This window comes from Penaeus monodon, chromosome 9 (genome assembly GCF_015228065.2).
Source record: "Penaeus monodon isolate SGIC_2016 chromosome 9, NSTDA_Pmon_1, whole genome shotgun sequence".
In the NCBI taxonomy this organism is placed as follows: domain Eukaryota; kingdom Metazoa; phylum Arthropoda; class Malacostraca; order Decapoda; family Penaeidae; genus Penaeus; species Penaeus monodon.
The window spans coordinates 36965654-36980653 of NC_051394.1; the positions used below are offsets into that span (position 1 = coordinate 36965654).

The 15000-nt window shown below is 35.8% G+C and overlaps 1 protein-coding gene across 1 annotated transcript in view; it reads left to right on the forward strand.

Annotated features, from left to right (window-relative positions):
• The first annotated feature begins 5596 nt into the window (after positions 1-5596).
• The window catches only part of LOC119577135 (inactive hydroxysteroid dehydrogenase-like protein 1), a 10307-nt gene continuing 903 nt past the window's right edge, over positions 5597-15000 (forward strand). The window contains exons 1-7 of the mRNA XM_037924835.1: positions 5597-5923; positions 6928-7050; positions 7339-7449; positions 9447-9664; positions 9879-10008; positions 10381-10478; positions 10892-15000. The exon at positions 10892-15000 is cut by the window's right edge and continues 903 nt beyond it. Coding sequence (XP_037780763.1) covers positions 5713-5923; positions 6928-7050; positions 7339-7449; positions 9447-9664; positions 9879-10008; positions 10381-10478; positions 10892-10978 — 978 coding nt within the window. The 5' untranslated portion in view covers positions 5597-5712 and the 3' untranslated portion in view covers positions 10979-15000. The remainder of the gene's footprint in view (positions 5924-6927; positions 7051-7338; positions 7450-9446; positions 9665-9878; positions 10009-10380; positions 10479-10891) is intronic.

The window sequence follows — 15000 nt, forward strand, 5'->3', positions numbered from 1 at the left end:
CTCTCTCTCTCTCTCTCTCTCTCTCTCTCTCTCTCTCTCTCTCTCTCTCTCTAAGAACACAAGAATATATATGAATTTTCGTAAACAAGCGTGAACTTGGAATTGCGTGTTCAGATAAGAATTGTTTTTTGGATGTATGTATTACATTAGACATTTTTGAATAAAACTAATTTGACTAACACGGAATCACTCCTGCTTGTGGTACATAAAAACTGGGTGGCATGAACTGTCATTTTTGAAAATGGAATGACTCGCACCGGGTAGAGGGCAGCAAACTGCATTCGTGGAACAGTTAAGATACTTCCCATGCATATATAATTTGAAAACCAGGAAATCAAGAGGAAAAACATCAGAAGAAAGACTGCTACTAGCACATATGTAACTCCTTGGAGAGGTAAGCCAAAGAGAAACACTTAACTCTAAATGCAGATAATCACTGTTTTATCATTATTGCAATACCAACACATGAACACCTCTGTAGATCCTTCTTGTGACCATCCAAGTCAATCTTAGGGTAAGCTGTAGAGGGTCTCGGAGCGGCAGAAGGCCTCAGCTCACGTGATGGCTTTGGGGAGGCAATTTATGCTGGGCACCACTCACTGAGAGCAGTATTATATCTGGCAAAAGATATGCCACCCACGGCTGAGGGTTCCAGTGTGATATATGCTTGGAAAAGCCCGTGGAAATTTCTTGCCTATCCAGGCCAATGCCAGGAATGGCAGAGGTAGCAACTACCTTAAACAGTGTGGTCCAAATCAGTTTTCGCAATTAATAGCATAACCGTATCCTGGCTGTGTGGAACACGCAGGTGTTATTTGCAAACAACACCCATTTAGATTTAAGGCATCTGACTACCTGCTTTAGGAAATACATTCCCAAGGTACTTGTATGACCTGCGCCGCAATTGATGAATCCGAGAGTCCAGGGGAAAAAAAACTCTTTCGTCCAGCTTGGTCACTCAGCAGTGGCGGCTCGTAGAACAGAATGGAGGGATATCGTCACTGCAATATAATAATTAAAATTAAAAGAAATATTATTTAAGAAAAAATAAGCATTCATTTAAAAGTACTGTAAGTCCGTAAACAAAATAAGCAGAACAAGAAATGACTAACTGGGTCTGAGCTACATAAAATGCAGCTCTTCGTTGCTAGATATAGTGCCAATAAGTCCTACACTATTATGCAGCATGACTCATATTTTTATGTCGCAAAAAATAAGTTAAAAATATATTGTAAACGGCATATAAAAATAATTCATTGTTTGTTATTTGCTTATTATTCTAGTGAGATTGGTGAAATCATACACCTGACAGTGTCGGGGGGGGGGGGGGATGCAGCTCAGCAGCTCTTATGGGCGAGCCGCCATTGGGACCCAGAGTGACCTGGCAAACGAATTTTTACTTAGTTCAAGCCTGCACTTGAGACTGGGCTTGGCAGGGTACAGGGCGATAGAAGTGTTATCATCCTCTCATTTTTTTCATGACAAAGCCTTGATTTGGCTTCTTTCATCAGGTCCAATTCCTCCTTTGGAAAGATTGCATCGGAATTTCCCAGAGGTTATTGGCGGGTTTCAAGAATGCAAATGGGACATAATAGGACACTCTATCCTATTCCTACTAGGGCTGAACAAGAAGCGTTTATAAGGACGAATGTGCCTGATTGTTGTCATTTGTGAATTGTTCTCAGTCTAGAAAGGTCTAAAGTAGTGATTTCCAACTAAAGTTCATTAAACCATTATCAGTAATTTAGCAAAGAATCATGAAATAAATGTATAGAGCTTAAACAAACATAACAAATGAATTGAAAATGAGAAACATGTCAATTTACCACTTTCAAGGTAAATATTATATTAACCTTGTGAAGTGACATCTTTAGGCAGACTAAAGGATATCTTCACTAAAAAAACATATCTTTTTCTTCTTTACAATCTGAACCACACACACTCGTCACGTATTTGTTGTTAGTCCGATAGCCAGGAAGAACTTATTTATTTTTTATATTTTTTGTTTCATAAGATTCTCAGGAATGTGAGTCTTACAGTGGTGGATGTGCAGGCGATGATGCCATAACATAGGTGCCGTGCTATCAATCAAGCATAAATTCTCAGGTGTGTGTGCTATAAATGTTTTTTTTTTTTTTTTCATAAGGCTTTTGATAAAGTGCACAATATTTTAATTCGTGTACATTTTCACTCATCTTCAGTAGCTTTTTATTATTATTTCACTCAAATATAGAAAATCGATAGTCTCGTTGGCTAAATGTCAAATTTAACCTTGATTTACAAAAAATAAACTATTTATGAAAAAAACTACTACCTACAGAAAAAGTTGCCTTTTTATTAGGATTGAGGAGACATATAATATGATAGGCTTTGGGCCAACATTATGGGATTTATCCAAGAAATTCTCGATATAGTCAAATTTTGAGAACCGGATTTTTAACTACCTGGTTATGGTCTGCAACATTAAAGTTTCTTTAAAACTAATGTTAGCACACACACATACACACAAAGAATTTATACATGTGTGCATATCTGTATGTGTATATTATATTTTATATACAATATATATATATATATATATATATATATATATATATATATATATATATATATACGTATGTATAAAAAAATCAGTGCAAGTGCACACACCAATCGCTGCATGCGAATGCGTGAGTGCATTCGTGCACACACACATCGCCCGCGCGCGTATGTGAGCACGCGCGCTGATTTAAATAATTTTAGGTGAATCGAACCTAGATACGATGAAGTTCCTTGGGCAAGGAACTTCACCTCGATTGTCTATTTAGCCACTGGGTGGGCAAGCCAGCCCAAGTCAGTGCTGGTCCCAAGCCCGGATAAATAGAGAGAATGATTACCTAAAAGGTAACACCGGCACTCTCCGTGGAAAGGAGCTGGGGACCCTACCACGTACTCACTCCAAGATCATGACAGCATGAAAACTACAATTAAATATCATGCTGTGACCACGGCGACTCAAACATGAACCTACCGTAAAAAAAAAAAACATATGAAATATGATATACATATACACAGTGTGTGTGTGTGTGTGTGTGTGTGTGTGTGTGTGTGTGTGTGTGCGCTCTTTATCAGAGTTTACAGGACGAATAATCTATGCTATAGAAAAAAAAAACGATTCCAGTATTCTTCTCAGACAAAAGCCTGAATTATGCTCGATAGATTAGTTTATCTCCTAAAGCTTCTGAATATTGGAGCAGAATCCCCTAAAATCAGGTATGCACTTTCTCAAAGAGTATTAAATACAAAATGCTCTATAAACTCATTTTCTAGAGCACAGTCGATGTATTGCTGATGCTGCTTCGAGGTTCACAGGTATAGCAGTATTTGCAAACTCCGGCCTGGCTCTTGGACTATTTTGGTTTCCGTTACTTCATTACTTGTGAACCGTTGAGCCAAGGCATCCTGACCACCTCATTATCTCGATTACAGTTGTAATGGCAAGCACACCGGCTTCTGACATGCGCTGGTCTGTGATAACTGAGAAGAGCAATCCAAACTCTTGATAGTGCTCTACAGTGAAATGAAACACAAGGATATGGTCTATTGTGGGTTTGCTAGGAGTATATCCAGATTGCTCTAGTTTCAGTAGGTGGCCTCTGAACCGTTTCCGAAGAATGTAAACGTGAACTCTGACTGCTAGGTGTACTTAGCAATGCAATCCCACCAATACACTTTCCTCTTCAAGTAAGTAATGGCCATGCCCTTCAACAGGCCCGAGGCAATCATACTGGAATGCCAGATGGCATCCAGGACATCATGAAAATTGCGTACCATAGGTTCACCACCAGCCTTTAGTAGTGGATATCGCAAATGCCCACTGCTTTACCATCCTTCAGCTTGGAGATCGCCCTCAGATTCCTCGCCGATGGGTGGATCCCGGCACCACGTGGGTTCAAGCTGCTCACAATGCTCAGCCCAAAGTTTACGAGCTCCAACACAGTATGAGATGATCTGGTTGTCCAATGAGTGGGCTTCAGTCGTCTGTTAGGAGAGCCTGGAATCCAGTTTTCTTAGTGCAAGGTAGGCAAGATGAAGGTCATTTATCAAAAAATGGCTTTTGACCTTACCTGTTACGGGTGGGTGCCTCTATGCCGAACTTGCATCTGTGGTAGACAGTTGTTCCCAACGAGATATTCACATTGTTCTGGGAGACTTCAATGTAGCCCATGGGCCGAGAGGAACTGGCTCCAGCAGCGAGACTTAGGCAAGTCCCATAGACTTAGGATTTCTGACTCCTGGTATCAGCACTCCAATCTGCATCGCTGGACTCGGAATAAGAATATAATCTTTGTTAACATTCGCTGGATGATCCTCCAAAACTACAGGGTTACTGGGGTGCTGTTCTACCATTGAATGCTTGTGGTTACCATCCGGGTCCACTTCAAAATCCTCTGTCAAGTGAACACTCAAGGGTGTTTCAAAAGGCCAGACCGAGGGGGGATTGTGGCCGGAGGTCTGACTATCTTTGACTGATTCATGATACTTGACAGGCTGACGGGCCTTGTAGCACTGCGGGATTCCTTCAAACTTAAAACGCTTGATGCAGATCAGAAGTTTATAGGCGAACGCCCGCGATCACTCACAGATGCTGTTGGCCACAGACGCGTGTCGCGTGGCTGGACCGACTGTGGATCCAGACTTGCAGCGTTCTTGGAGACACTGTTGAGTAAGGACAAGAAACAGTAACATGAGGGGAAATGACAAGTTGAACCTCACCAAAATTCTACAAAAGCTACTGGAACTACTAGATTCCATTACGTTGAGTGTCAACTTAAGTAATATAATTTTGTCTCTCGTAGATGAACTAATTTTGATCAGAAATTGGTATGGACACGGTAGTATATACCAGTATGCGTGAGCATCAGTTTTCGGTAATAGACTGCATAGGTTCTCAAAGTGACGATCCCCGAGAGGGTTCGCGAAATAATTTAAAGGGGTTGCGAGATCTTACAACCCACGCCTCTCTTCTGCCTCCCACTACACATCCTAACGCGTCTAGTACTTGTCAGCGGTGGTGACCTGCCCGATGTTCGATAATGCACCATAAAGCCACGCTATGTATGCACGCGTCCTAGTGATTGTCAGAAATGCTTAGTTGCTGGTTGAATGGGTCGCGAATCTATCGAAGTAATTTGCAGGGGTCGTAGCCCATTTTGAGAACCCCTGGCCTATCGGGAGATAAATTGGAAAATTCTGAAATTTATACCGTATATACAAAGTTCTGTAATATACAGAGCAAAATGATGCAGTTGTGAAACAAGTATGGAACCTTTCAAAACAAATAATCTTCGTTAGCACCCGGGAAAAAGGAATATTTCAGTGAGAAACTGAACAAAATGGTATGTGAATATGCCAGTTGGAGTTCTGTCTATAGTGTGGACAAAAAAGCTCCTTTTACATGTTTTACATCTATCGTCTATCAACATTTCCCCGATATGGATTACCATTCTTATTTCATACGGAATAGATCGCAAGACAATGACCAAAACGACATTAACGAAACGGAAATAAAGCCACCCAAAAATCAAACCGTGGCAACTCACCCACGTGTTATTGTTTACATGGCGTTGCGTCAGACTCGTCCTGGTGCGAATGGTCTGCTTTTAGGGGCGTTGCAAGTTCGCACTTGGACTCTGTATACCTAAAAAACCCTAATTTTAGAAATCATTCGAGATGGCAGTGGCTGTGGATTCAGCGAAATACCTATTAGATGAGATTTTGCCGGTTTTGAAACGTGTAGAGGAGGCGTTTGCTCTTGTCGGGATATATTACGCCGGGTCTGTGACTGTCAGGGTCCTTTGGAAGGTCACGAAAGGGGTCAGAGTGCACTTCTGGTCCAAGCTGTGGAAGAAGGACTTGGTAGGAAAATATGGCAGATGGGCTGGTATGTTTAATAGTTTGGTCCAGTGTTATTTTGAAATTCGAGAAAACAGTGAAGCATATTATAAGCAGCCATGTTGGCATATTTATACATCGCTGTGTTTACAGTGTTCTGAGAATGGCAGATTTACAGTCCCCCGAATTAAAATAATGAGATGGTTGCATTATAATTTGTAAATATTTACAAGACAGCATCTGGTAGTGGCCGACATGTGTCTGGTACTCCAGCAAAGGCTAACAAATCTCATTCATGTATATTCTGGCAAAATACTGCATGAAATCACAAGGCCATAATGAATGCAATATAGTGCTTCTTTTGGGTTAAGTGTGCACACACACACACACACACACACACACACACACACACACACACACACACACACACACACACACACACACACACACACACACACACACACACACACATGTATGTATGTATGTATATATGTATGTATGTATGTATGTATGTATGCATGTATTTACAAGTATATATATATATATATGTATGTATATGTGTATATGTATATTTATATATATATATATATATATATATATATATATATATATATATATATATATACACACATATACATATAGACATATGAATATATATACACATATATATTCATATATATGTATGTATATATATTTTTTTTAATGTAAAACAAATATTAATACTAACCTTCAGAGGAAATTAAATGTATGCTTCATAGAGTGAAGCCTAATCCAGTTTGGGATTAGACATCTATTTCCATATCACTATACAACTATTTGGATTTTTTTTTTTTTTTTTTTTACAAAAGTAGAATTTATAAACTGTTACATAATTCTGTGGTTATGATTTGTACATTTCTGTCATCTAACTAGAGAAAAAGAATTAAAATTTTGAAGTAATAGTATTTGTCTCATATAATCAGAATATGCCAGTATTTTCTCCTAATTAAGCTGTCTCTAAGATACACATATTTATTCAAGATTTTAAAAAAATGCTTTTCTGGATCTTTACAGTCGTGACAGGCTCAACTGATGGCATAGGAAAAGGATATGCCAAAGAGCTTGCGAAAAATGGAATGAACATAGTACTTGTCTCCAGGTCTTTGGGGAAGCTGGAGAAAGTGGCAGAGGAAATTGGTATGTAGAATTCATCATGATAAAAACTAGACCAGATAAGGAGGGATACATGAGGCTAAATATGTGTGTTTGTGTATGCATGTCATAGTAGGTTGTACTAGGAGTAGTAGTTGTAGTAGTAGTAGTAATAATAGAAGTAGTTGTAGTAGTAGTAATAGCAGCAATAGCATTTTATTTATGTTATTATTTACTTTCTGAAGTTGTTAATGGCATTACATGCAAAAAAAAAAAGGTTTTGGAGAATTGTAAAGCACAGATAAAAATATCAAACTTGTAAATCATTTGCAGCGGCTGAGTTTGGAGTTGAGACAGATGTTGTTCAAGCAGACTTTTCATTGGGCCGGCACGTCTATGATAACATTGCAAGACATTTGAAAGACAAAGAAATAGGCATTTTAGGTAAGTCATTCAACAGTAAAGCTTTTGTGGATATATATTCAAAATCTTTATATATGTGTATATATATATATATATATATATATATATATATATATATATATATATATATATATATATATATATATATATATATATATATATATATATACACACATACATACATACATACATACATACATACATACATACATACATACATACATACATACATATATATATATATATATATATATATATATATATATATATATACATATATATATACATATATATATATATATATATATATATATATATATATATATATATATGTATATATGTGTATATATATATATTCTTCTTCTTTTAACGGTAGGTTCATGTCTGAGCCGCCGTGGTCACATCATGATACTTAATTGTAGTTTTTTTTCATGTTGTGATGCTCTTGGAGTGAGTACGTGGTAGGGTCCCCAGTTCCTTTCCATGGAGAGTGCCGGTGTTACCTTTTTTTTTTTCTTTTTTTTTTTTTTTTTTTTTTTTTTTTTTTTTTTTTTTTTTTTTTTTTTTTTTTTTTGTAATCATTCTCTCTATTTTATCCGGGCTTGGGACCAGCACTGACTTGGGCTGGCTTGGCCACCCAGTGACTAGGTAGGCATCGAGGTGAAGTCCTGCTAAAGGAACGGCGTCGGTGACTCGAACCCTCGAATCAGATGCGCTGCAGTCCGAGTCGACGCCAACACTCGGCCACCGTGCCTTATATATTAATAATATATATATATATTATAATATATATATAATTATATATATACTACTACATAATATACACCTATATATACTATATATATCATATATATACATATATATACATATAATATCCATATATATATACACATATATATACATAATATATATATACATCTATATATACATATATATATACATATATATATAACATATATACATATAATATAACACACACACACACACACACACATATACATATACATACACACATATATATATATATATATATATATATATATAGATATATATATATATATATATATATATATATATATGTATATAATATATATATATAATATATATATATATATATATATATATATATATATATGTATATATATATATATATATATATATATATATATATATATATATTATATATATATATTTTTTTTTTTTTTTTTTTTTTTTTTTTTTTTTTTTTTTTTTTAACGGTAGGTTCATGTTTGAGCTGCCATGATACTTGATTGTAGTTTTCATGTTGTGATGCTCTTGGAGTGAGTACGTGGTAGGGTCCCAAGTTCCTTTCCACGAAGAGTGCCGGTGTTACCTTTTAGGTAATTATTCTCTCTGTTTTATCCGGGCTTGGGACCAGCACTGACTTGGGCTGGCTTGGCCACCCAGTGGCTAGGTAGGCAATCGAGGTGAAGTTCCTTGCCCAAGGGAACAACGCACTGGCCGGTGACTTGAACCCACGAACTCAGATTGGCGTCGTGCCAGTCTTAAGTCTGATGCTCTAACCACTCGGCTACCGCCGCATGCAATTGCATGGGTGTATCCATGCACACACGCATTGCCCGTGCGCGTATGTGAGCATGCGCACTGATTTAAATAATTTTAGGTAAATCGAACATAGATACGATGAAGTTCCTCGGGCAAGGAACTTCACCTCGATTGCCTATTTAGCCACTGGGTGGCCAAGCCAGCCCAAGTCGGTGCTGGTCCCAAGCCCGGATAAATAGAGAGAATGATTACCTAAAAGGTAACACCGGCACTCTCTGTGGAAAGGAACTGGGGACCCTACCACGTACTCACTCCAAGATCATCACAACATGAAAACTACAATTAGGTATCATGCTGTGACCACGGTGGCTCAAACATGAACCTACAGTAAAAAAAGAAAAAGAAAAAAAAGTGTATGTATTTATTCTTATGATGTACTGAATTGCAGAAAATAAATTGATTTATACAAATACTTTTTTTTTGTTCTACAGTTAATAATGTTGGAACACTGATCACTCCAAGACTGTTTGATAAGCTAACAGATGATGACATCTGGACCTATGTGAATGTGAATGTAGCTTCAGTGCCAGCTATGACCAGTTTGGTGTTGCCTGGAATGTTGGAAAGAAAGAAGGGGGCTATTATCAATATTTCCTCAGAAGTGGCTTACCTTTCACTACCATACCTTCAGATGTATGCAGCAACAAAGGTTGGTTTACTCTGTCCTTGTTATTTGTCTTTGTAGTTGTCTTTCCCTTTGCTTCTCTCCCCTTCCTTCCCTCATGCTACATGCTACTCTTCAAGTTGAAATCCTGGTTAATGCAATCAGTAACATTATCTCATAAAACCTTAGAATAAATATATTGTATTTTAGTAGTTTCCTTATTTACATTATCACAATTAAGCCATTCATAATTTTCCAGTCCTTTGTCAGTAGCTTCACTCGAGCTATTGATGCAGAATATTACTCATCAGGGATTACAGTCCAGTGCATAGAGCCTGCAGGTGTGTCTACCAACATGAATGCTTTTGATGAAAGGATTCACAGGCCAGGTTAAGTTACTTTCAGTTCTGGTTATTCACTTTCTTTGTGTGTTACATCTATGTGTATTTTTGTGTGTCTAAAATATCTTTCAGTCTTAGGTACACCAGTCATATCAAAGAAGGCTGATTTTCTTTTTCTGTTAATGGAATTAGAACCATTATTGGGGATAATTGTTTTTATGTAGTTACTTTGATATTAATTTTAATACTATAACTGTCATGATACAAGGGCAGTGTACAGTATTTCTATAATTTCTTATTCTTAGTGCAAGTCACATTTTTATTAAGATTTTTTCCAGTTTCTGGTATGTTAAGTGTTTTCTTTAGAAAAGTATGAATTGCTAAGTTTTGTCATCTAAGTAATTCAGTGCATATGAACAGGATTCTTCACTCCAACCCCTGACCACTTTGCTACAAGTGCTGTTGCAACTCTCGGCTACTCTAACTGCACCACTGGTCATTGGACTCATGGGCTTCAGGTGGGAGTGGTGTGTGTGTGTGTGTGTGTGTGTGTGTGTGTGTGTGTGTGTGTGTGTGTGTGTGTGTGTGTGTGTGTGTGTGTGTGTGTGTGTCTGTGGTGTGTTTTGTTGTTTTGTGCTCTAGTTCTTTTTCTGTATGTTTTTTTTTTTCCTGTTGGTATGTCTTTTAAATTGATGATAAATATTTTATTTTCCTTTATTTTTTATAATGTATTGGAATATCCAAAGAATATTAATTTTAATTATCAGTCTAGCAGGAAACTAGCTAGTTTTATGATTCTAGAAATAATAAATTAAGTATTAATAACTATTAGAGATAAGTATGAATATGAATATCTCTTGAAAATAAACACTACATGATGAATAGGCATAGTTACCAGAATAAACTTAACTTCTGATTTTGTATTTTGCAGCTGTCTTTCCTGCAGCTTTTCCCAGAGTGGTTCATAGTCATGAGCTTCAGGTACATGGTGGAGTTTAGCCAAAAGAAGTTAAAATGAAGTGGGTGTAAGTGCTGCACTTACTTTATGGCCACCAAATAGATCCTTCCAAGCAAATGGGAATAAGGAGATGGAGAGAAAGATTGTAATGACAAGTGCTGCACTTTAAATATATGTGGTTTGATCAGTTGAGATTTGTCGTGAGAGGATCGTCGAGTGAACTTGTTATTTATTTATTTATTCATTTTTCCTTGTTTTTACGAGTTTTTGTTTGAAAGAGGAAAACGTTGATATTTTCTGTGTTTTATGCTTTTGGTGGTTATTAGTCGGAAAGGGTGACAGTTTGCTCGTCGAAAGTATGTATTGTAGAACCAAAGGTGGAAGGAAATTAATTATCTTAATTTTTGTGTGATGAATACAGGGATGGGTTGTAGTCAGTTTTGTTGATTTTTTTTGCTTTATTTTCTTGACTTAAAAATGTTGACTGGTGAATGAAGCTGTAAAAAAATTTATATTACAATTTTCTCAAGTCATTCATAGATTAACATCATTCAGTCTGTTGATCCATACTTAGTTTCTCTCTCTAACCCAGAAATGTCATGATTTTGCATGAATGACTTACTGGCAGTTTGATTAAATAGTAAACTAGAAGTTTTTAAGCTACTTTTGCTTAATATTACTTGCAATGACTTGAGAGCTTTTGTTGGGTATATGTTATATTGGATTATATAAAAATAGGTGATTACTCGATTACTCTTCAGTGCATGCAGCTCATTTGATAATGATTAAGGTCATCAGATAAATTAGGAATTAAGGGAGAGATTCATGTTTTTATGTACTGGACCTTATTGCCTTTAAATGAAAGCAGCAAGATATGGTGGCATAGACTATGTTGCATTGAAGTCTAACATTCCACTCCAGATAATGTATATATTGTGATTGTTGATAGTACACTGTTATCATTTATATAAGAGTTTTAAGGAAGTAGCTTTGTGATTGACATTAGCAGTCCTATTGTGGCAAAATATGAACTGGGACAAGCTGAGTGTGTTGTTCTGGTGTTTACCTTAACAAGGAGCATTGTCCATTTTCTTGCTAGGCTTTGAAGAATTGCTTGACTAAAGGAAAGTGTATTGTAGAATATTTTGTTTGGTGAATACAAGAATTTCAGTTTGAATGGTAAGTGAAACAAATGTAAAACAAGAACCAGTTTTTGTTTCCTTCTAAATTGGAAGTTATGAAAGGCATAAAAGAAGAAAGAAAAGAAGAGTAATGCATCATTGGCTCATTTTGCTGGATGGTTTATTTATTTTCTACTTTGAATATTGTGAGTATTGAACTTTAATCCATAAACTGTGACATGCCTCATGAGATGTCCTTTTGGGAGCCTACACCACATACTCAAGAGAGTTGGTTGCTCATTGAATTTGACGCATATTTATAATGTTTTGACGGGAGCTAATGCAGATATCTCCCAGCACCTCCCAGGATACGGTACCTCATGAAATAGCTGCTGCTTAGGGGCCTGTTTTCTATGCAGCTTTGCCTAGGTTAATGGGGAAAATTGTAAATTTAAAACATTGTATCTTGGTTATGTTTAGGTATTTTGACTTTTCAAAGCAAGAAATATATGCCTTACAAATTTAGAAGCACTATTCTTTGACATTCAGAATTTAATTTTTAGTCATGTTAAAACTCTTCTGTGGCACTTTACAGGTTAAGGGATATGTTTGAAAAAGAAGTGTATATAAGTAGCTGATTGAAGTTGTCATAAAAGTGAGATTTATTAATACTAACATTCAGTTTGTAGACATTTACATAGATCAAACAGCAGATTGTATAATTGTGCCATTGTAGATTCAACCTTGTGTACCCCATGTACGTCTCTTAACTTGCAATGGTACAAAGTAGGTAAATGAGCACCTGTAACTGTCATATCCAGAAAATTATTTGCTTGTGAGGCAATCTGCATTTTCATAGCTCAGTTTCATCTGTCATGCACAAGTATGTAATCTGCAGGACATAATCATTGTGATGTTTGTTGATAGAATATAACCTTGAAGATGATTGTATGGAAACAAAGTCAGGCTGTGAAGAACTTTGCCAAATAATTGTAATGGTGCATTAATTTTGGTAAGTCTTGTTGGTATTGTTGTTTAACTTTGTGACACCAGTAAGAGTCAAGAGATGCCTTGAAGTACAATTAGAGCTATTTGTTTTCCATTATAATGGCTAACCATTTTGTAATGGGATAGAGAGGGTGTTTTTAAAGGTTTTCTACTTCCTCCACTTATCATCTTTGGTATTTGTTTATTTATGTTTTTTTTTATTATGATTATGTGTAAATATGTTGATTTAATTTTTTTTCCCTATTCCTCAGCTGTTTAGCCAGTTGGAGGATATTTGATAATCATGAATAAATGTCCTTTGTAGTAATCTTGTTTTGGTATTATTTAATTCACTATATTTATATTGTTTAACCCCTTTTTCCTGCTCTTTGGTTGTCATCCTCCTTTTTGCAAATACATTATCTTTAGCTGAAATATCTACTTCAGTTGAAAATGTTCTTTTGAAAGTAAGGAAATGAAGTGGTGTACTTTGGTACCTCTAATCCCTTTCCTGAAGTTATTTTTAGCTCATATTTATTTCAGTTGTTTGAGTTTCCTGTTCTGTATATTGTAGAAGGTTAATGATCATTAGTGGCTGATAGAAAATAATTAGGATGTTGTTTTTACTAATGTGTTACAAGAAATATTGTTCATTCAAATACAAAAAACTCCCATATTTTGATTCCCATTCTACATGGCTTACATTTTCTCTGCCTTTGCTTGCATTTTATGAATTAGTATTTATTATTTTTGCACCTGCTTCTCAAGTAATGCTAAATCTACCCTTACAGTGTATCTTTGGTGAATTACTAGGCTCCTTTTCCCCTTTGTACATTTGTTGATAGATATTTTATTTTGCTATTTATTATTTATTTGTGAATTTGGATCACAGTGCCATAAATCTGTAGGACCCATAGAATCATAGATTCTATATGCTCAAAAAATTATAGTGTTGTAGTTACCTAACAAGCAAATAGCCTAAAGCATCAGTGATGTGAGACTAGCTATGCAACAAGGCTGATGTATGCATGATGCACCTCATTCATCAATGGTATGCACTCAGTGAATTTCAAATCAACAGGGAATTTTCACTACTGTGGCTCACTTAGTGTTTCAGGAACTGATTGCAAATTTGAGCTCCTCTTTGTAAACTAATTTTAACCCACTCGTGCAAGATACAATCAATGTTAATTTTGTTAATTTTATTTACATGTATATGGCTTTACAAGCATCAAGGAATCAATAATGAGGCCTACCTGATCTTCCTTGTCTACCCAATACTTGATTTTTGTTTGTGTCTAATACTGATAACATTACAAATATCACCACATCTGTTGTCATCATGATTGTAAGATAACACTATTAACAGTTGTAATAGTAATATTTTTTATAAAATAAAAAGTGGGGTAGATAGGTGAGGTCAGGTAGACCTAGTAACTGACCATTTGATGACTTTGTGCTTCTAGAGCCAACTATGCATAAACAAAATTATTAAAATAAAACTACATTTGACTGATGCACTTCTGACATCAACAAGTTAATGTAACATGTTGTATATAAACTGCTGAAACACACAATGAGAATAGAATTTAATACCTCATTGCCATGCCTTCTAAATGCACTAGAATTTGCAGTTTTTAATATTTATCAGTGAGTGGCTGTTTATGAGCACAGATTACATTAAAGTTAAACTGTCACAAATGCTTTTGTCTTGACTGGAGATGTATATTATAGCTTGAGATATATGTCAGTAGTCAGCCTCTCCTAAATATTGCATGACAATAAGTTTCATTAATATTTGAAAGTACTCTAACAAAAAGTAGGAGAAAGCTGATTTCTCATAAGAGAATCAAAATCAAAGCCATTTTTTATTATTTTAATGGTTTCATAAAGTTAAGTGACTTATTTGTCAATTTTTGGCTATGCCTGATGTCATATTACTCAACCAGAGAGTTTAAGAATGAGAATGTATGA